This window comes from Plecotus auritus (assembly GCF_963455305.1).
Source record: "Plecotus auritus genome assembly, chromosome: 3".
In the NCBI taxonomy this organism is placed as follows: Eukaryota; Metazoa; Chordata; class Mammalia; order Chiroptera; family Vespertilionidae; genus Plecotus; species Plecotus auritus.
The window spans coordinates 216091663-216114263 of NC_137772.1; the positions used below are offsets into that span (position 1 = coordinate 216091663).

General features: G+C 43.6%; 1 protein-coding gene across 4 annotated transcripts in view; it reads right to left on the minus strand.

The window, feature by feature from the left end:
- CRY1 (cryptochrome circadian regulator 1) overlaps positions 1–20788 on the minus strand; it is a 70836-nt gene extending 50048 nt beyond the window's left edge. For 2 of the 4 annotated variants that reach the window (XM_080662733.1, XM_080662730.1), the window contains exon 1: positions 20020–20783. In XM_080662733.1, coding sequence (XP_080518859.1) covers positions 20020–20177 — 158 coding nt within the window. In that variant the 5' untranslated portion in view covers positions 20178–20783. Of the gene's footprint in view, positions 1–20019 lie in introns of all 4 variants that reach the window. The other 2 variants (XM_080662731.1, XM_080662732.1) reach the window with 2 other exon arrangements.
- Positions 20789–22601: the final 1813 nt, after the last annotated feature.

Genomic DNA, 22601 nt, shown 5'->3' on the forward strand with positions numbered 1-22601 from the left:
ACTGGGGAAGGAAGGTATAAGAAAAGTTTAGGGAAGAGCCCTGGCTGGTGTGGCTCATTGGACAGAGAATGGGCCTGTGCACCAAAGGGTTGCAGATTCGCTCTCCACCCCTTTCCCACCCCCGGTTGCAAGAGGCAACCAATCTCACATGTCTATTTCTCTCTCCTCTCTCCCTCTCCCTCTCTCTCCCTTCCACACACTCTCTGAAAAGCAATGGAAAAAATATCCTCGGGTGAGGATTAACAAAAAGAAGAATAGATGTTGAACTTTATCAAAAGTCTTTTCAGCATCTATGAAGATAATCTTACAAATTTTCCTTGGCCTATTAATATTTTACATTAGTATACATATTTTCAATATAGAATTAATCTTGCATTTTCAATGTACATGTAGAATATACTTTTAAAGTATGATTGTGTATTCTATTTGAAAAATTTGTACATTTTATTCCTAAATCATATAGGACTGTAGTTTCTTTTTCTTTTACTATGCTCTAGAACAATGCTTTTTATAGCACTAAAGTTACATGTTCTTAAAAGTTTGGTAGAACCAAACTATAAAACAACTGAGCCTGATGCTTTTTATGGACATAACTCATTAACAATATTCTTTATTCCTTCTGTAAGAGCTTTGCTTTCAAAAGATCAATAAAATGGAAAAGCATCTGGCAAGTCTAACCAAGAAACAAAAAAAGAAAGAAAAATAAAACATATTAGTAATGTTAGAAATGTCAGACTACATTAAATGGTAGACATGTTAGGAAAATAAAAATTATTATCAAATTCAACTAATGAACTGACTGAAAAGAAAACCTAAGAAAGTTAATAAACACCAATGGAATTGAAAAGTATGACAAAAAATGGCCTACATCAGTAATTGTTTCTAAACAGAAATCTACTCATATTAAATTAAGCCAAAACAAAGAAAGAAACAGTATTGGAAGAATACTGGAGTATCTCATGGAACCTGTGCTCAGGAAATATAGTCAAGTAGAAAGATTCTGGAATCTTAGGAACCAGGACACTGGTTCCTTTTTAGAACTGGTCTTGTTTGTTCCTTTCTGCACATGTGCTCATTTTTTTCTTTCTATAATCATCTTTCTATGCTAAGAGACTTAGCATTTTATGACTGCTCAGTGTTAAGATCCAATACCAACCAACAAGAGTCTCAGTATCCCTTTTTCAAACCTTCATGTTCCAATTTGGTACATTGTGGGCCAGGCATTGACTCTAGATCTAATAAACTATCCACAGGAAGAAGAGGAAAAGTAGATCACAGAGCTACTAAAGTGGAAGCTAAATTCATCCTTTCAGTAAGGGTTTTGATGTGGGTAGTTTAAGGTGTGGACTTTGCAGGTACACTGAGATATCTACAAAAAGAATCTGCCTCTTTACCAAAGCCCCCAAACCAAAAGACTTTACAGGTGAATTCTAGCAAACCTTTATGGAATATAGAATTCCTGTTATTTGTATCACTAGTGAGCATAAAAAAGATATAAAATTACCAATTTATCTTACAAGACTAACATGATCCCATAATGTAAGGCGGGAAACCATAAAAATCTTAGAAGAAGCCATTGGCAGCAAAATAGCTGACATTTGTTGTAGCAATATCTTTACTGATACAGCTCCTAGGGCAATGGCAACTAAGGAGAAAATAAATGGGATTAACATCAAAATAAAAAGCTTCTGCACAGCAAAAGAAACCATCAACAAAACAACAAGAAAGCCCACTGCATAGCAGAACATATTAGCAATGTTAACTCTGATAAGGGTTTAATCTCCAAAATTTATAGGGAACTCATACAACTTAATAAAAGGAAGATAAACAATCCAATCAAAAAATGGGCAAAGAACCTAAATAGACACCTTCTGAAGGAGGACAAACAGAAGGCCAAGAGACATGAAAACACTAGTGGCCCAGTGCACAGATTCGTGCACATTGAAAGGAAATTAATTAGAATTCCTGGGGCGGCACTTCAGCTTGAAGGGAGTGGGGGTGGTGGTGAGAAAGAAAACTCACACTCGGGTCTTCCAGCTCGAGGCACTGGCTCCTGTGCGGGGACTAATGCAGGCGGTCCTGGGTGGTGGCCGGGGGGCAGGACTGGGAGAGATGACTGGACATGACATGGAGCCAACCTTCTGCAGTCCCTCCCAGCCGGCCAGCTGCACCTGGGGCAGCGCCGCGGCTTGAAGGGCATCTGTGGAGTGAGCAGGGTCCCTCCAGCAGGTCCCTCGGCCTGGCCTGCAGAGATTGGGCTGAAACTGGCTCTCCTACATCCCCCCAAGGGGTCCTGGAGTGCGAGAGAACACTCTGCAAAGTTGTTGTCATACAGGGTGTGGAACACAAATGCAAGTGTGCAGTAAACCAGATTTGGGGTCAGCAGTGTCCCAGGAACAACAAACCCAATGCTGAAGGTGACCCCATGAGGAATTGGGCTCCCTCCTCTCTGGTTCTGGGGTGTGTCACCCGAGAACTGCCGCTGCCAAGTTACCACAGCTCAGCAACTCCTGTGTTGAGCATCTGGCCCTTGGTGGTCAGTGCACATCATACCTACTGGCCGTTTGGACAGTCGGATGGTCACTTAGCATTTTATATATATAGATAGATTTTTTTTGTAGTGGCCTTAGTGTTGTGAGATCTAAAAGACTTCAGTGGTACAAAATGTATGTATTTCCACATGAAGTTTGAACATACAGCATCAGTAAATATATTCACCCCCCAAGGATCTAGAAATAAGATATATGTATTCTTATGGGTAGAAGGCTCGTTCTAGTCTTAATTCTACTGACAAACATGTATATACAGACAGTCTTCAGGTTACATCAGACTCGATGTACGTCGTTTCATGGTTACATCGCCATCTCCCATTTATTTATAAAAAAAAAAAAAAGTTCCGTCATTTTGACGTATGTACATATGTGCTTTATGTTTTTTTATTTATTTACCACAAGTAAAGGTCAGGAATTGTTATCTTCCTTTTAAATTTTTTTTACTGTTACACTTCATTACTGCTGTGTATGTGCTCCATGTGAGTGACATAGGTGCTTATGTAGGTAGGTTCCGACTTACGGCAAAAATTGTGTTACGTCGCGCCATAGGAACGGATTTCCAATGTAACCCGAGGACCGACTGTAATGGGAAAATCTGTGGGAATTTTTTAAGTATGGGGAAGAATAAAATCTTAAAATTAAAATCACTGCAGATGAAATTTCTTATATTTAGGGGGGATGTACTGACAGCTAACACTATTTATGTTTAGTGCAGGGAGAGGCCTTTCAGATGGCCATCTTAATAGAGGAAAGAAGATGTGGATTGCTTTTTATTCTGTTCTAGAGGCCTGGTGCATGACATTTGTGCACTGGGGGGGGGGGGTCCATAAGTCTAGCCTGCGCCCTTTCACAGCCTGGGAGCCCTTGGGGGGTGTCCGACTGACAGCTTAGGCCCACAATTGGACATCCTTAGTGCTGCCGCAGAGGCAGCTGCTGCACTTGCCAGCCGCTGCACTTACCAGCCGTCAGCCCGGCTTGTGGCTGAGCAGCGCACCCCCTGTGGGAGCACACTACCATCAGGGGCAGCTCCTGCATTGAGCGTCTGCCCCCTGGTGGTCAGTGCACGTCATAGCGACCGGTCGTTCTGCCGTTCGGTCGATTTGCATATTACCCTTTTATTATATAGGATGCTCAAAGTCACTAATCATCTCAGAGATACAAATCAAAACAACAATGAGATACCATCTCACACCTGTCAGAATGGCTATCATCAACAAACGACAAGTGCTGGCGAGGATGGGGAGAAAAAGGAACCCTCTTGCACTGCTAGTGGAAATACAGCCACTGTGGAAAACAGTATGGCATTTTCTCAAAAAATTAAAAATGGAACTTCCATTTGACCCAGTAATCCCACTTCTAGGAATATATCCCAAGAAAACAGAAACACCAATCAGAAAGGATATATGCACCCCCATGTTCATACAGCACAATTTACAATAGCTAAGATTTGGAAACAGCCTAAGTGCCCATCAGCAGATGAGTAGATTAGAAAACTGTGGTACATCAACACAATGGAAACTACGCTGCTGTATAAAAGAAGGAATTCTTTTTTTTTAATAAATCTTTATTGTTCAGATTATTACAGGTGTTCCTCTTTTTCTCCCCCCATAGCTCCCCTCCACCTGATTCCCCACCCCACCCCATGCCCTTAACCCCCGCCACTGTCTTCATCGATAGGTGTAAGATTTTTGTCCAATCTCTTCCCGCACCCCTTACACCCCCTTCCCTGAGAATTGTCAGTCCACTCCCTTTCTATGTCTCTGATTCTATTATATTCACCAGTCCATTCTGTTCTTCAGATTTTTTATTCACTTGATTTTTAGATTCACTTGTTGGTAGGTATGTATTTGATGTCATTTTGTTGTTCATAATATTTATCTTTACCTTTTTCTTCTTCTTCATCTTCTTAAAGAATACCCTTCAGCATTTCATGTAATCCTGGTTTGGTGGTGATGAACTCCTTTAGCTTTTTCTTGTCTGTGAAACTCTTTATCTGACCTTCAACTCTGAATGATAGCTTTGCTGGGTAGAGTAAACTTGGTTGTAGGTTCTTGTTGTTCATCACTTTGAATATTTCCTGCCACTCCCTTCTGGCCTGCATAGTTTCTACCTAGAAATCAGCTGACAGTCGTATGGGTACTCCCTTGTAGGTAACTAACTGTTTTTCTCTTGCTGCTTTCAAGATTCTCTGTCTTTTGCCCTTGGCATTTTAATTATGATGTGTCTTGGTGTGGTCCTCTTTGGATTCCTCTTGTATGGGGTTCTGTGCACTTCCTGAACTTGTAAGTCTATTTCTTTCACCAGGTAGGGAAAGTTTTCTGTCATTATTTCTTTTAATAGGTTTTCAATATTTTGCTGTCTTCTTCTGGCACCCCAAAAATTCGGATGTTGGTATGCTTAAAGTTGTCCCAGAGGCTCCTTACACTATCTTCATATTTTTTAATTCTTTTTTCTTTTTGTTTTTCTGGTTGGGTGTTTTTGTTCCCTCATATTTCAGATCTTTGGTTTGATTCTTGGGATACGTTGATCTACAGTTGAGTTTCTGTATATTCTTTACTTTAGACAGTGTATGCTTAATTTCTGACTGGTCCTTTTCCATTTTTTTGGCATTCTCATTAAGATCCTTAAAGGTCTCACTAAGTTCCTCAGAGGTTTTTAGAAGATTCTTGAATGTGGTTCTGAACTCTATGTCGTCCAGTAGTTTGCTTTCCTCCATTTCTTTCATTCGTGACATGTTTCTTTGTCTCCACATTTTGGCTGCTTCCCTGTGTTGATGGAGTGGCTTTGTGTGGTAGGTGACCTATAGGGGCCAGTAACTCAGCCTCCCCAATCACCTGAGGTGGACGCTCTTGGTGCACCCCTTTGTGGGCTGAGTGCAAAGTCTTGGTGTAGTTAAGCCTTGATTGCTGTTGGTACACTGGGAGGAATTGACCTCCAGGCCAATTGGCTGTGAGGACCCGCTGTGTCTATAATGGAAGAACTGCTGCACTGGAGACACGCTCATAGTGCAGGACTTGTTTCAGTGGGGCTTTGGTGCTGAGTCTGCCTCTTGAATGTGTCACTTATGGATGTGAGGAGTTGAAATCTGGTGTCTCACACTGACCACTAGGTACACTGGCTTCTGGATCTCCAATGGGGTGCAGGTCAGCTGCTGTCTGAGGCCACCCAGCAGGGCTACAGCGAGAACTACAGTTTTCTCCTCTTTGCTTGGGGTTTGGAGGCTTTGGAGCTGTCTGACCTGGGCTGCAAGTTTGCTAGGTTAAGCTGCGATAGGGCAGGCCATTCATATGCTAAAGCTGCTGCTTAGAGCTTGGGTGGGTTTGTAGGTTGTGTGGGGTGGGGTCTCAGGGCATCACTAGGCTAGGGCGTGGCAAACAGCGATGGCTGCCAGTTAGCCGGCTCTGCGTCTCGGACTGCGTCCCCGCGTCCCGCACCCCAGCGCAGTAAACAATTATTCCTGCGCGCAGCTCTGCAAGCAAGCCACCCTCACTTTCCGACCCGATGGCAGACAGTCCAGCTTCTCCCTGTAGGAGTTTGGGTCCCCCACGTCTCCCCAGAAACTGGATTTAAGAGTAATTGGGGGCTTGTCTCCCTTCGGGTTGAAAAAAGCAACGCCTGCTGCCAGCCCGGATCGCACGCCTCCATACCTCAGCTTTTCAGTGCTTGTGCATGTCTCAATGCTCTTTTCTCTTTCCTTCTAGTTGTAGAACTTCCACTCAGCCAGCTTTCCCATGGTTCTGGGTGATAGACGTTTTGTCTTTTAGTTGTAGTTTTGAAATTGTTGTGCGAGGCAGCAGTTTAGGTGTTCACCTACACCGCCATCTTGGATCCTCCTCCATATAAGTTCCAAGAAGGAATTCTTATCATTTGCAACAGCATGGATGGAACTGAAGAGCATTACACTAAGTGAAATAAGCCAGAGAAAGATAAATATCACATGATCTCACTCATTTGTGGAATATAATGAACATAAACTGATGAACAAAAACAGAACCAGAGTCATAGAAGCATCAAATAGACTGTCCAAACTATGAGGGAAGGCGGTGGGTTAGGGGATAAGAGATCAAACAAAGTACTTGTATGCATGTATATGAGCATAAGCAATGGACACTGACAGATGGGGGGTGAGGGGGTAAGGGCATGTGTTGGGGGTTGGGGGCGGCCGGGGAGAGGTCAATGGGGGAAAAAGGAGACTTATGTAATACATTAAACAATAAAGAACTTAAATTAAAAAAAACTAACAAAATTAGTTCCCAAAGCAACACTCAGTGAATCACTCACATTTCTTTTCCCTTTAATTTTCACCTGACATGTTTTAATTGATTTTAGAGAGAGAAGAAGGGAGAGAGAAATATTGATGTGAGAAACATCAATTGGTTGCCTCCTGGTACACATCCTGACCGGGGATCGAACCTGAAATATAGGTATGTGCCCTGACCATGAATCGAACCCGCAACCTTTTGGTGTATGGGACGATGCTCTAACCAACTGAGCCACCAAGCCAGGGTGATATTACTCACATTTTCTTAATAGATTTGCAAAAGTTTATATATAAATCAGCAACATATTCATATGTATTTACATTATCAATTATTTAAACTATTACCAATAGTATTCTTTTTATGAGTGATATTATAAGACACTTTCTTTGGATTGTTTGAATTATTTACCATTATAGTTTTCTCAGAAAAAAATTCACTTTTAAACATTAAATAGCCTAGAAACAGATCTCAAAACATAAAAAAATCTACTGTATGACATTTCAATTAATAGTGTCATTTTGGGGAGGAGGGAGTTAGAGCTCAATCACAGTGTCAATATAAACTCTAGATAGAACAAAAGGTTTTATGTATAAAAATAAAGTGTTCTCAGAATTTTCCTATTTTTAATTATCACCTCACAAAGGATTATTTCCAGTTACATATATACATCTATCCCAACCTCCCTTCCTAGCTTCGGTCGTTACTAACCAATTATACCGGGATATCCTGCTTTACCTTAACTCTGATATATCTTAAAACAAGCTTATCATCTTAACCCCCAAACTAACCTCTTCTGAGTTTATGTCTCCCTCTCAAACTTGAAATCATCATTGTCTCCTGCTTTTCTAAAATCTCACATATGTCACCAAATCACATTAGTATTTCCACTTAATTTAGTATTTTCTTTCTATTCCCATTACCCAAAATTATAACCCATTACAAAAAATAGTTATACTAAATCCTGTATAAAAAGGGATTTTAACCTCCAAATTAAAATATGACCACTCACTATATGTTAATCCTATCTAATAAAAGGGTAACATGCAAATTAACCATCACTCCATCACAAAGGTGGCGGCTCCCATAGCGGCCAGGGCAGGATGCTGGCGACGCGAGCCCAGCATCCCATGCCCCGGCCACGTGGAAGGAGGGAGGGGCCTCTGTTGGCGATGCGAGCCCAGCGTCCCGCGCCCCAACCACATGGAAAAAGGGAGGGGCCTCTGGCCAGAGGCTGGGGCGCGAGACACTGGTGTTGTTGCAGGCCAGGCTGCGGGACCCCCTACACACACACCCTACCACCTGTGCACAAATTTCGTGCACCAGGCCTCTAGTACCAATATAAAGATTGGCCACGTACATTCTCTAGTACATAGCACTACAGCACAGTAATTTAATATTGTCATCTTACTTAAGACCTTTTAATTACTGATGGTCCATATCACTTAAAACAGCAAACTAAAAAAAAAACCCCACAAGCATCATTAAGATATTTAGTTTGTTGTTATTGTTGCTGAGGAGATAGAGCTGGGATTAAATAAAAATGACAAAAATAACTAATCAATAGAATTTCATTTATAAAATACCATTGTTTTCTTTCATCTCTAGAAAACCCTAATATCTAATTAAAACAAATATGCAATCCAAACCAAATAAAATTATGTAAGAATCAATTTTAAAATACCAAAATTTAAAAACTATAGTTACATCTTTTATATTACTAACTAGAGACCCGGTGCACAAAATTCGTGCACGGGGGTGTGTGTCCCTCAGCCCAGCCTGCCCCCTCTCCAATCTGGGACCCCTCAAGAAATGTCCGACTGCCCGTTGAGGCCCGATCTTACTGGGATCGGGCCTCAACGGGCAGTCGGACATTCCTCTCACAATCTAGGACTGCTGGCTCCCAACTGCTCACCTGCATGCCTTCCTGATTGCCCCTAACTGCTTCTGCCTGCCAGCATGATCACCCCCTAACCACTTCCCTGCCAGCCTGATTGATGCCTAACTGCTCCCCTGCCAGCCTGTTTGCCCCTAACTGCCTTCCCCTGCAGGCCTGGTCACCCCTAACTGCACTCCCCTGCAGGCCTGGTCCCCCCCAACTGCTCTCCCCTGCAAGCCTGGGTCTCACCAACTGCCCTTCCCTGCAGGCCCGGTCGCCCCCAACTTCCTTCCTCGGCCGGCCTGGTCACCCCCAACTGCCCTCCCTGCAGGCTTGATCGCCCCCAACTTCCCTTGCTTGCAGGCCTGGTCCCTCCCAACTGCCCTCCCCTGCTGGCCTGATCGTCCACAACTGCCCTTGCTTGCAGGCCTGGTCCCTCCCAACTGCCCTCCCCTGCTGGCCATCTTGTGGCAGCCATCTTGTGTCCACATGGGGGCAGCCATCTTGTGTTGGAGTGATGGTCAATTTGCATATTAATCTTTTATTACTTTTATTAGATAGGATAGAGGCCTGGTGCACGGTTGAGGGTGGGGCCAGCTGGTTTGCCCTGAAGGATGTCCCAGATCAGGGTGGGGATTCCCTTGGAGCATGGGGCAGCCTGGGCAAGGGGCCTGTGGTGGTTTGCAGGCCGGCCATGCCCCCTGTCGACCCAAGCAGAGGCCCTGGTATCTGGGATTTATTTATTTTCTATAATTGAAACTTTGTAGCCTTGAGCAGAGCCAAGCCTCCTGCTTGCTCCCTGGCCACAGCCATTTTGTTGTGATTTATTTATCTTCTATAATTGAAACTTTGTAGTGGAGGTCAAGGCAAGCCTGGGCTGCGGGTTCTTGGCTTCCTCCATCACCAGGGGCAACCCAAGCCTCCTGCTCTCTCCAGCTCCATGACTGCCGCCATTTTTGTTGGGATTTATTTATCTTCTGTAATTGAAACTTTGTAGCCTTGAGTGGAGGCCTGGGCCCACCAGGGTGTGCGGAAAGCTTGGCTTCCCTCCATTGCTGGGGAAACCCAAGCCTCCTGCTTGCTCCGTGGCCGCAGCCATCTTGGTTGGGTTAATTTGCATACTTGCTCCTGATTGGCTAGTGGGTGCAGTGGAGTGATGGTTAATTTGCATATTATTCTTTTATTAGGTAAGATAATTATTTTTATTACCATCACAGAAATTATGCAGTCCCTCCATATCCTCTGTAAAACATACACTGGCCATATTGCCTGATGGCCATGGTTATTTCTAGGTTGAGAACACCAGACTGTTGTTTTCTAGTACATCTGATTCCTGTTCCAATTAGTGAAAGTACTAGGTATGTCATGAGTCAATTGTATTACTCAAACCTGTTTATGCCAGCTGAACTTTTTATTGTAACCACATCATTTAATTAGATTTTATATACACTGATGGAGTGTAAAAAGAAAGCTGTTTTATTAAAAACTAAACTGAATGCTTCAAAGGGCTTGATAAAAGGGAAATCACCAAAAAAGTTTCTAATTAACCGTGAATAAGATAGATCAGAAAAAGAAAACATACTAAAGAAATTCTGAACTCAAGTTTACTTCCCAAGGTGTTTAAGGTTTTAACCAATTTTAAAGAAAATGATAGGCAACATCAGGCTATGGGTCTAATTTATGCATGGAAGTTAACATGAAACTCCAGCAACAAAATCAGAATATTCGTTTATATATTCAATCCATAAGTACATATTGAACACCTACCTGTCATGTGCCAGTTGTTGTTCCTAGGGCAGCAGTTCTCAAACTTTTTGGCCTTAGGACCCTTTATATTAAAAACTAGAGGCCCGGTGCATGAATTCGTGCATGGGTAGGGTCCCTCGGCCTGGCCAGTGATCAGGGCCATAGGGGCCAGCCAGCCAGGGGGAGGGACCACGGGAGGTTGGCTGGCCGTGGGAGGTTGGCTGTGGGAGGCACTGACCACCAGGGGGCAGCTCCTGCATTGAGCGTCTGCCCCCTTGTTGTCAGTGCATGTCATAGTAACCAGTCGTAATGTTCGCTTAGGCTTTTATATATATAGATTACTGAGTAACCCCAATGAGCTTTGTCTTACAGGTAATATTTATCAACAAGTATGTGAAAAATTAAAGCTGAAAAAAGTTTACAACACAAGAATACACCAGCACACACTCCATTAGCCATCATAGCACTAATGCGTTCACTTATCACGCAGCTACTGGAAAACAAGACTGTAGACATGAGAGAATGACAGTAACAAAGTCAAATAATGTCTTATTCCTGTAATCATGAAAATAGTTCTGACTTCACAGACACCTGGAGTCTCAGGAAACCATAAGAGTCCCTGGACCAACTATGAGAACCACTGTTAAAGGGCTTAGGAACAAATAATGGATCAATCCCACTCTTGTGTAATTTAATGAATGAGTACAACAATAAGGAAGTAAATCAATAAATACATAAGTTCAGGTAGTCATAAATGCCATGGAAAAAAAAGAAACCAAAACAAAACAGGACAAGGAGGTAAAAGTGACAAGGGGGAGGTGTGGGGAAGCAGTAGGGCAATTACTTTACATGGGATGGTCAGAAAAGGCTTCTCTGAGGAGGGATATTGAAGGAATGATCCCTGCTAAGGTCTGAGGCATAGGAATGATGTGATTTGATTCAAGTTTTTAAAATATTACATGACTTCCACATGGAACAGATTGGTAAGGCATAAAAATGGAAATAGAGAGGCTACTGCACTAATCTTACAATGAATGCTGGTGACTTGGATAGTGTCATAGCAGTGGAAGGGTGAGATTTGAATGGATATGCAAGTTATTATGAAGGAAAAGACATAATAATTGCTCAAGGACTAGACATGAGGTTGTGAGGAAAAAGAAATGAAGGGAAGATGGCTCCTAGGTTCTTGTAGAGCAATGAGGTAAATGTTGCTATTTATTATGATTTAAAGAAACCTTGGGAGATGGGAGACTGGGGGCAAGACCTAGCTTAGGATGTTTAATTAAAATCAGAGTAAAAATACTGAATATGAGAGTCTGGAACTCAAGACAGAGGTCAGGACAGGAGATGCACAATCCGAAATCATGAGGAATTCAAGTACGTGCCTAGATGAGATCACCTAAGTAATAAAAGGATAAAGAAATCAAGCAAGAGAATTCAGGTCTGGAATTTTGCCCTACACCAAGGCTGTCAAATTAACATATATTTTAAAATGTGTTTTTTTTAAGGCTTGCCTTTTTAAAATAACCAGTGGTTAAGATCCATCGCATACTTCAAGGTTCAGCTCAAATGCCTCAGTGAAGCAATCTTCCATGGTTGAAAAAGAAGCAGAGGACTAGATTACACTGGGATTTTAAACCATGCTCCATGGCTTTTTGAATTTTAACCTAAGGGTAAGGAAATGTCATTGAGGGATTTTAAAGAATAAAGGACATGATCATATTTACAATTTTAAAAGATCACTCCAGTTTTGTAGAAAATAACTTAGAGAAGGGCAAGGCAGGGGACAATGATTTGTAAACTACTCAAGTAATCTAGGCAAAGTGAATGGTGGTATGGGCTAAAGTGGCAATGGGATAGACGAATGTATTTTTGTGATTATTTTAATTCAGAATAAATCTCTCTATATACTGTAAACTCCGTAAGGATAAATTTTCTGCTGACTACCATTTTATCCACAGAAATTAGCAAAGTGAATGGCACACAGTAGACACTTAAATATTTGTTGAATAAATGAATATATCATTAACAATCTGATCTGTAAATTGTTTGAGCAACTGGGCAAATGGCGATATTATTTATGAAAATGGAAAACAGAAAAATTCAGTTTGGGTTTTTTGTTTGTTTTTGAGAGAGAGGTAAGGGGAAAAGATGAACTGTTTTGAACAAGTTTAGTTTAAGGTAATATAGTACATTCAAATAGGCAGGGAATCTATACATATCTGTGGATCAGGAGAGAGATATGGGATGAAGATACTGATTTGTGAATTCTGGGCATATAGATGGTAACTGACTTTATAAAGAGAGATGCGATTGCCTAGGAATGATGTAAAATTAAGAAGGTGTAGACCTCAGAGACATTTGAGGGTTGAACAGAAAAAGAGAAGTCAAAGGAGAACAATAGCAGCTCTGGCAGAAAAACAAACATAGAAAGGTCCTCTAGCCAAAGCAGAAGGAAGAAAAAGAAGGAGTGGTCAAATGTGTCAAACACAGTAGAAAATCAAAAAATGAAAAGTTTAAAAGTAACCTTTGGATGAAAATAGTTTGGGTGGAGTATGTATTCGGTGGAATGACACCAGTTTGAAGTGAGTTCAAGGGTGAGTAGAAGATTTTGTTCATGAAGTTTGGTGATAAAAGAATTAAGAAACATAGTCGTAGGAAAGGAACATAGCTAAGGTTAGGTTTTGCTCCTCTGTTGGTTTGTGTTTTTTTTTTTAAATAGAGCTTGGACTAAGCATATTTAAATGTTGATTGGAAGCAACCTAAAAAGAGACTAAAGAGGTGAAAGAATGAGTTTCACAATGTATACATGTATCAACATTTGTTGTATAACCTAAATATGGTATATGCAATTTGTACTTGTCACTTATACCTCAAAAAAACTGGAACAAATATGAGCAAAGTCTTACAAATGGGATATACTAGTAAAGAGATTGGTTTTGAATAGTGGAAACAATATATCTTCTACAGAAATCATGCAGTAGAAGGAAAGAATGGGTAAATAAATATATAGGTATAAGTATAGATTTGGTTACTGAAAATTAAGAGACTCTACATCGGATAGTAATAACATGCTGAAGTTTAAATATTAAAAATAATCTGTTAATTGAAAATTATTTTTCTGAATTATGAGTTTAAGCTATACATTAGCATCTAAGTTAAATGAAGTAACTGCCCCACTCCTAGAAATTTAGAAGATACTTATCAAATGCCTTCTTTGTATAAGACAAAATGCTAGACATTGGGGAGAATACAAAAGAGGGCTCTTCCCCAGGTATCTGCATAGCTAGTTTCCTTCCTTTAGGCTTCTGTTCTCACATTCTGCTTTATTTCTCTCCATTACACTTACCACCACTTGACTTATTGTATTTGCTTTATTGTCTATTTCTCCTTCTAGACTAGAAGAAGCTCCTCAAGGGCAGGGACTTTTTCTGTTGTATTCATTATTATATCCCCAGTACCAAAAATAATGCCTGCCATAAATAGGAACAAAATAAATTTTTTTAAATATATATTTTATTGATATTTCACAGAGAGGAAGGGAGAGGGATAGAGAGCTAGAAACATCGATGAGAGAGAAACATCGATCAGCTGCCTCCTGCACACCTCCCACTGAGGATGTGCCCGCAACCAAGGTACATGCCCTTGACCGGAATCGAACCCGGGACCTTTCAGTCTGCAGGCCAACGCTCTATCCACTGAGCCAAACCGGTTTCGGCAGAACAAAATAAATTTTTGATTTAATGAAATGGTACCTTCTCTTCAGAAAGGAGAGGTACAATCTATTAAATGGGGAGAAATGAATATATGAGGACTATATCAATATTTACAAATGAAAGGAGTAAATACTAAAAGTGATGTGAGAAGCAGTATAAAAAAAAGAATTAAGAGTTCACAAGAGTTAATCATCCTGAACAAGGTAATAAAGAAAGGTATTATGGAAAGCCTTGGCTGGGTGGCTCAGTTGGTTGGAGTGCTATCCCATAAACAAAAAGGTTGCAGGTTTGATTTCCTGTTAGGTTACACACCTCAGTTGTGGGTTCAGTCCCTGGTTGGGGAGCATACAGGAGGCGGCCAAACAATATTTCTCTCTCACATTAATCTTTCTTTCTCTTTCTCTCTCTTCCTCTCCCCTTTCCCTCCCTCTCTCTAAAATCAATGAACATATTCTTGGGTGAAGATTTTTTAAAAAGGTAATATGGAAAAAATGGCATTTGGACTGGGCCTTAAAGGGGTGAGATTTTTTTTTATGTGTACAATTTAACAGTTTTTAGTATATTCACAGAGTGTGCAACCTGCTAGAACATTTTCATTACCTCAAATAGAAACCCCATGACCCTTAGTTATCACCTCCCAACTCCCCCCACCCTCCTAACCCTAAGAAGCCACTGTCTCTACATATTTGCCCATTCTGAACATTTCATATAAATAGAATCAAATAATATGTGGGGTTTTGTGACTGGCTTCTTCACACTGAGCATGTTTTCAAGTTTCATTCATGTTGCAGCATGTACCAGTACTTCATTCCCTTTTATAATTGAACTAGAGGCCTGATGCACGAAATCTGTGCAAGAGTAGGCCTTCCTCCTCCTCCCCGCCACTGCCGGCACCAGCTTCCCTCTGGCACCCAGGACCCAGGCTTCCTTCCGGCCGTCAGCAGGCACCTGGGACCCAGACTTCCCTCGCAGCCCCCGCTTTGTCCAGAAGGTCATCTAGTCAAATTAGCATATTACATTTTTATTATTATAGATAATATTCCGTTTTATGGATATAAAATATTTTGTTTATCCATTCATCAGATGGACATTTATTATGATTAATAATAAGTTATGAATAATCTATGAATATTTGTATATATGTTTTTATGTGATATGATTTTAATAAGAGATAAGTGAAGGGAGGAATTGAAATATTTTAAACCATTCAATTCCAAAGATGACAAATTCAAGATAAAGTTTTCACTGGTCTGAGATCAAATGAGGCAAAATGAATTTTCATAAAGCTCAATTTACTCAAGTCAAAGGACTGTCCTTTATTTTAAGGACAATGTCTCTCAAACTTTTTTATGTTACAGCATTCCAAGAATTCACTTTTCCAAGAAATGCTGATTAAAAGAAATGGCACCAAAGACGGAAGATAGAAACCCACAAGATTTTAAATGCCACGCCAAGGAGTTTACACATTATCCAATGGTCAATAGAGAAATAAAGTTGTTTAAATACATAAAATTATTGACTCATGGATGTCCTTTCATTCAACAAATAACCAAGTTACTATTTTATGGAAAACACTGAATTTGGTTCTACAAGAACAGATTAAATAAAACTCTGTTCCTTTTCATAACTTAGTTTGTCTCTATTTATTATTTACAGCTTTACCCATCTTTAGAAAGGGCAATATTTAGTAAAGAATCGTTTTAAGAAGGAAAATATGGGACTATTTCTATTGTGGTTACCAGTTTTATTTCACTCATTATTTGACTCATTAATGTGAGTTTCTGGGTGTACAAAGTTAAACAATATATAATCCCCCTCCTACAGAAGCTAACAGTCTAGGTTTTATAAATTTATAAACTGCTCTAGAAAAAACTTACTATAGACATTTAATTAGATATTATTTACCTAAGGCTTCCAATTTAATAGCAATTGACAAGCATTTACTACTACCACTCACATTTTAAGCATTTTACATTGGTTAAGTAATTTAATTCTCCTAACAATCTTATGAAAAGGGAATTATTACTCTATTACTGTAAGATATTATTAATACATTAAAACATATTACATTTACCATATTTCCCTGAATCAACGTTAATGACACTAATTCTGCTAATGATTGTTTCATATATAGTTGCTGTATCATTCCCATCAACATGCAAACATACTGTAATTTCTCCCATCTTAAAAAAAAAATCCTCTCGACTTCACATTGCACTCTAGGAACCACATTTCTCTGATCCCATTACAGCAACACTTCCAGAAGAGCTGTCTATGTGCGTTGTCTCCCACCTTTCTCTTGTCAGCTTCTCTTGAGACATTCCAAAAAGGCTTTTGTCTTTACACTACTGAAACCACTCTATTCAAGATTATGAATGGCCTCAAAATGCTAAATACAATTTTTAAATTTTCATCCTCATCTCACCTGACCTATCAACAGCACCTGACCATAGGTAAAACACTCTCTTTAAAATACTTTCTTTACTTAGCTTCTCAGACACTACACTCTGCTGGGTTTTCTTCCTAACTTAATAGATGTTTCTCCTCAATATCTACCCATTAGAGCACCCAAGGCTCAGTTCGTGGATCCCCACTCTCTTTTAAAAAAATTTTTTTTAAATTAGTTGACATTCAATATTCTTCTCTCTTTTCTAACTATACTTATTTTCTTAATGTTCTCATATAGTTTCATGGCTTCACTAGAATATAGCTTCAACAGGGTAGGGATTTTGTTTTGTTTTAGCTGTTTTGTTTATGCTGAATTCTGGCACATAACACAGTGCCTGGCATATATTAAATACATTACAAATATATGTTCAATGAATGGGTGGATGAATAAATAGCTTTAAATCCTATCTAATAAAGAGGGAATATGCTAATTAACCATCACTCCATCACAAAGATGGCTGCATCCACTGCTGAGGCCAAGTTCCCATAAGGAACCTTAACAAGCAATCAGCAGGGACCTGAGGCTACGCCCTCCTCCACCACTGTGGGGCTTGACAGGGGACCTCAGGCCGCCTTCCACACCTGGCAGTGCTTGACAGGGGACCTCAAGGTGCGCTTCCTGTCCTGGTGCTGAGCTAGGGGACCTCAGGCTGCTCCCCCCGCCCCAGTGCCAGGCCAGGGACCTCAGGCCGCGCCCCCCACCAGGTGGGGCTTGACAGGGGACTTCAGGCTGCGCCCTCCACCCTGGCACCAGGCCGGGGGACCTCAGGCTACACCCCCCGCCCCAGCACTGAGCCAGGGGACCTGAGGCTGCGCCCCCCTGCCTGGCAGGGCTTGATAGGGGACCTCAAGGTGCACCCCCAGTGCTGGGTCGGGGGAACTCAGGCCGCACCCCCCTGCCAATGGGGCTTGACAGGGGACCTGAGGCTGCACCCCCCCCCCCCGCCTGGCGGAGCTTGATGGGGGACCTCAGGCCATGCCCCCCACCCAGCAGGGCTTGACAGGGGATCTCAGGCCATGTCCCCCACCTGGTGGGGCTTGATGGGGGACCTCAAGGCATGCCCCCCTACCCCGGTCTGGGCTGGGGGACCTCAGGCCACACCCCCCAGTCCTGGCGCTGGGCCAGGGGACCTGAGGCTATGTTCCCTGCCCAGCGGGGCTTGACAAGGGTGGGACTAGCCAGGTCTGGATCTATCCCAATGAGGGGAGGGGGTAGCCAGGTCTGAGTCTCACACGATCTTGAGGTGCATGTGGGTGAGCAGGGACTTGACTCTGGGTCCCGTGGTGTACCCCAGACTCTGACAGGAGGAAGGTTTTCATATACATTTTACTAATTTTCTTTCATCTCTGACACTTCTATTATAGAGAAAGGGCAAATAGCAATATTAAATTTTTTCCTCTAATTAATCCCCGTTTAATGTGCACGAATTTCGTGCACCGGGCCACTAGTGTTATATATAAACTAACAACTCTCCAATTTATACCTCCTGCCTAGATCTCTGTCTGCCCTGAACTCCAATTACCTGTCTGCTATCTGCATTTGGATGTGTAATAAACATCTCAAACTTAACTAAGTTCAAAAGAGAACTCCAAACACCCTCCCAATGGCTTCTCTAACTTCACTTTCTTAGCAAAGTGCAGTTCCATCCTCCTAGTTCCTCAAGCCAAATATTTTTAAAGCATTCATAATTCCTCTTTTTCTCTCACACCACATATCCAACCTGCCAACAAATACTGTGGATTCTGCCTTCAAAATATATTCAGCATTTGACTACTTCTCACCACATCCACCACTATCACTAAGGTCCAAGCCATTCTCACCTTTCACCTGGATGAACAATAGCCTCCTAACTGCTCTTCCTGCTTCTTTTCCATCTGTACACCCCACCCCCTTCCAATTCAGTCTGTTCTCAGAACCACAGCCAGAGACATTTTTCAAACTTAAATCAGATCATGTCACTTCTCTGCTCATAATCCTGCCATTATTCACACTTTCCTCTTTGAGTACAAGTCCAAATCTTGACAACTACCTATAAAGCTCTACTCAATATGGCCCTGTTACATCTCTGACCTCATCTACTACTTTCCCTCTCACCTATTCTGCTTCAGGCACATTTGCTTCTTCTGCTGTTTGTTCCGAAGGTTAAGGGCATTTGCACCTCAGGGCCCTTTCTCCGACATCCCACTGCCTGGAATGCTTCTCCCCTAGACAGCTGCAGTCCACATTTGTTTCATCACCTTGTTCACTTGCCACCTTCTCTGAATTTTTTCCCAATCGCCACATTTAAAATTGCAACTCTAATCCCAACCTCTTATATTCTTTATCCCCCTTCTCTGCTCTATATTTCTCCACAGCATTTCTCCACCACCAAATACTCTATGTCTTACTTTCTGAAGCATATGCTCAAAAAGGACAAGAATTTTTTGTCTGTTTTATTCACCGCTATATCCCTGATGTCTAAAGCAGTGCCTGGTATATAGTAGGTGATCACTCTGTTCATTGAACACTTTCGTTTTTTTAAAAATATATTTCTTTATTGATTTCAGAGAGGAAGGGAGAAGGAGAGAGATAGAAACATCAATGATGAGAGAGAATCATTGATCGGCTGCCTCCTGCACACCTCCTACTGGGGATCAGGCCTCAGCACAGGCATGTGCCCTTGGCCGGACTCGAACCCCGGACCCTTCAGTCCGCAGGCTGATGCTCTCTCCACTGAGCCAAGCCGGCTAGGGCCATCGAACACTTTCATTTCCACCAGAGGGCCGAACAAGCACCTAGCCTGGTATTTCAGGGAAGATCATCGAGCGTCTCTAAGATTTCCTCCAGTCCTCTGAACCCTAGAAGGATTATACTTTGCCTAGAAAGAAAAACCGTGTTGTCCAGTCCACCACCAGGGGGAGCTCGAGAGGAAGAGCTGAGCAAAGAGAAACCAGATGTGATTTCCCTTGCTTTTCCTCCATCAACCTCAAGGTGGAAGAAAACTGGGTTTGGAGGCGACTGTACTGAATGAATAATTTTCTCCATATACTATGAATTACCGGGACACAACCGTAAACATTAAAAACCGCAATCCTTTCGAATGCCACAAAGAGGCCAAGGAAATCAACCCGCTGGCCACAGAGAAATGGGCGGGTGTTTCTTCAACCCCGCCGCTAAGAAGTCCCCACAAATCTGGGGAAGAGTCCCGTTTAGCGCCCAGACACGTAATTCACACTCGGGAGGCCGGGGTGTCCCAGGCTGCCAGCACTCTCGGACCAGAGAACTATTCGGTCCATTCTAGTTCGTACTCGAAGCAGCTACAATTCTTCAAACGGCATAAGCAAGGCGGTCCCGGGTTGAAGTGCTCAGATTGGGCTGATCTGCCGAGTCCCGATTCAATAAAACACCGAAAACAATTCCCCCCGAGATTTTGACTCACCGCCACCTGTTGATGCCCACATTGGAGGAGCCCGCGAACCAGGGGTCGAGGATGTAGACGCAGCGGATGGTGTCGGCGCCCCGAATGCACTCCTTCAGGGCGGGGTTGTCGTGGAGCCGGAGCCCCTTTCGGAACCAGTGCACCGCGTTCACCCCCATCCCGGGCACGCGGCGGGTGGCGGGGCACCGCCGAGCTCCTCCACCGAGAAATTCAAGGCACGAGGGTCCGGCTCATCACCGACACCTCCGCTTCCAGGAGAATCGCCGCACCCCAGGAAGGAGGACAGGGCGGCAGAGGGGGGAAAGGAAAAAATGAGTCTGAGGAGCGAACCGGAGAGGGAGAGGGCGCTGGAGGCGCAGCTGGGAGCCGAATGGAGGCTGCCCGGGCAGCGGAGTCCGGGTGTGACGCCCTTCAGGAGCCGGCACCCGCTGCAACCGCCTGGATGACACGCATAACTCCGAGGGCTGCGGACCCCCGGAGGGTGAGCGAGTTCCAGGAGCTCGAGCCGCCACGACAGCCCGAGCCGGTCCCCGGAGCCCCAGGAGGCTCGTCACGGAAACCTCGCCCCACCGAGGCGGTCCCTGAGGAAAAGCGGCCCGCCCGAGGCGAGCCACCGAGGAGGAGGAGCGAGGACTCGGCCCCTGCCGGCTACGCTGCCTCTCAGCCCAGGAGCGAGGACGGAACACGGAGGCGACGGTCGAGGCCGCTGGAGGATTGCCGCCGGTGACCGGTGTCGAGCCGGCCCGGGTGACTCCGCCGCCAACGCCGCGTCAGCGGCCTCCGCCCCGCCTCCAGCTCCTGACTGGAAGGCGCGCTGCCCACGTGACCACCGGCACCTCACGTTTCTGAAGTGTGTTTACTACTGCGGCGCGGACTGGGGAATGTGCTCGCTCTTCAGTCGCTTCTAGGGGGCGGCAGCCATTCGATCTCAAAACTGTGGGTCCTCGCCTAGGAGCTGGGCTCTCTACCTCAATCCCTTTTCTAGGCGGACTGGTCGCGGTTGCCTGGTAGGGCTTCGGGGGCTCACAGGCCCCACGTGAGGGAAGGCTTAGCTCCGCCCCCGGTGGCCATGAGCCTCCTCCATTGGCTGAGGCTCGCTGAGACCCGGATGAGCACGGGGATGCGAGCAGCTCGCGGGCGCGCGCTCTGTCGGAGAAGATGCGCGTGCGCTCTCGCTGCGTTTCTGGGGGAACTAGGGCGGGGCCGCCGGCAGACGCACTTGGGCACTCCCGCGGGTGGGGGTCCCTAGAAGGCTCGGAGGCGGCTTTGTTCCCTCTGAGAGTCTTGCGAGGGGGCCCGGCGGGTAGTGGGGGCAGATGGGGTGGACGGAGGAGAATAGGACGGAGGAGGCTCAACGTCGACTTTGATGCCAAACTGCGTGCATCAATCCAGCTTTGTGCCAAGAACCCTACTTTGGAGTGTGCAGCGCCATTCCAAAGGTGCTGTAACCCTTGAACTTGCTCTGGGGATGTGGAGTAATTGGCCGGGCGGGTGCCAAGCATTCCTGGACTTCTCGTAATTCCCTAATACTAGCGAATATCAACAGTATGTGAGCCCTCGTCTCTTACATTGAGTGCGGCCGTTGCCCACCTTACCGAGGACATTGAACTGTAATCCATGCCATTCCTTATTCATGTGATGTCCTATATTCATTCAACAATTACTGAATGAACCAGACACTGCTCCAAGTGCTGGAGATCCAGGAGAGAAGAAAATGGGCTAAAACCCCAGTTTACAATCTGTATCTCTTAAACCTTTACTCTGCTATTTTTTGTCCCTGTATAAAATCTTGGTTGCATCTGCTGCTCACTACAACCACCTTTGCCCTACCTAGTATGTTTCTACACATTCCCTTTAGACTCAGATGCAGTGCAACCTAATTTGTAAAAATACTCCTGCCTCTCCCGCCCCGCATGTTTGATAATCACTTACCACACTCGCGATTATATTGAGAAGACAATGAAAAGTGCCTACTTCAACACTAGTGCAAGTAGGTGCTCAATAATTGTACTTACTACAATAATAATGTGTCTCTGATTCCCTCTAAAGCAGCCTTGGGCAAACTACGGCCCGCGGGCCGGATCCGGCTGTTCTATCCGGTTCTCTTGCTCTCCCCTCCGCTCCTTTACTTTGAATTTATATTAGTTCACACAAACACTCCATCCATGCTTTTGTTCCGGCCCTCCGGTCCAGTTTAAGAACCCATGGTGGCCCTCGATTCAAAAAGTTTGCCCACCCCTGCTCTAAAGTGTGTCTTGTTAAGGACCATGGCCCCACCCAGTTCTTTTTTCTTTTTTTGCATCAATACCCACCCAGTACAGAACCTGATACATAAGCATCAAATGTTGATTGAATGACTGAGTTAATGAATGCTGTTTGCCACCAGAGTCTGGCAAGGTTAGGAGGAAGAAGGATATGGCAATTGTTACTGCCTGAACTGTGTGCTTTAAATTCATAGAAACCCTAGGTAGTACCTGTGAGTGTGACCTTATTTGAAAACTAGAGGCCCAGTGCATGAAATTCGTGCACGTTGGGGGAAGGGGGAGTCCCCTCAGCCAGGCCTGCACCCTCTCCAATCCGGG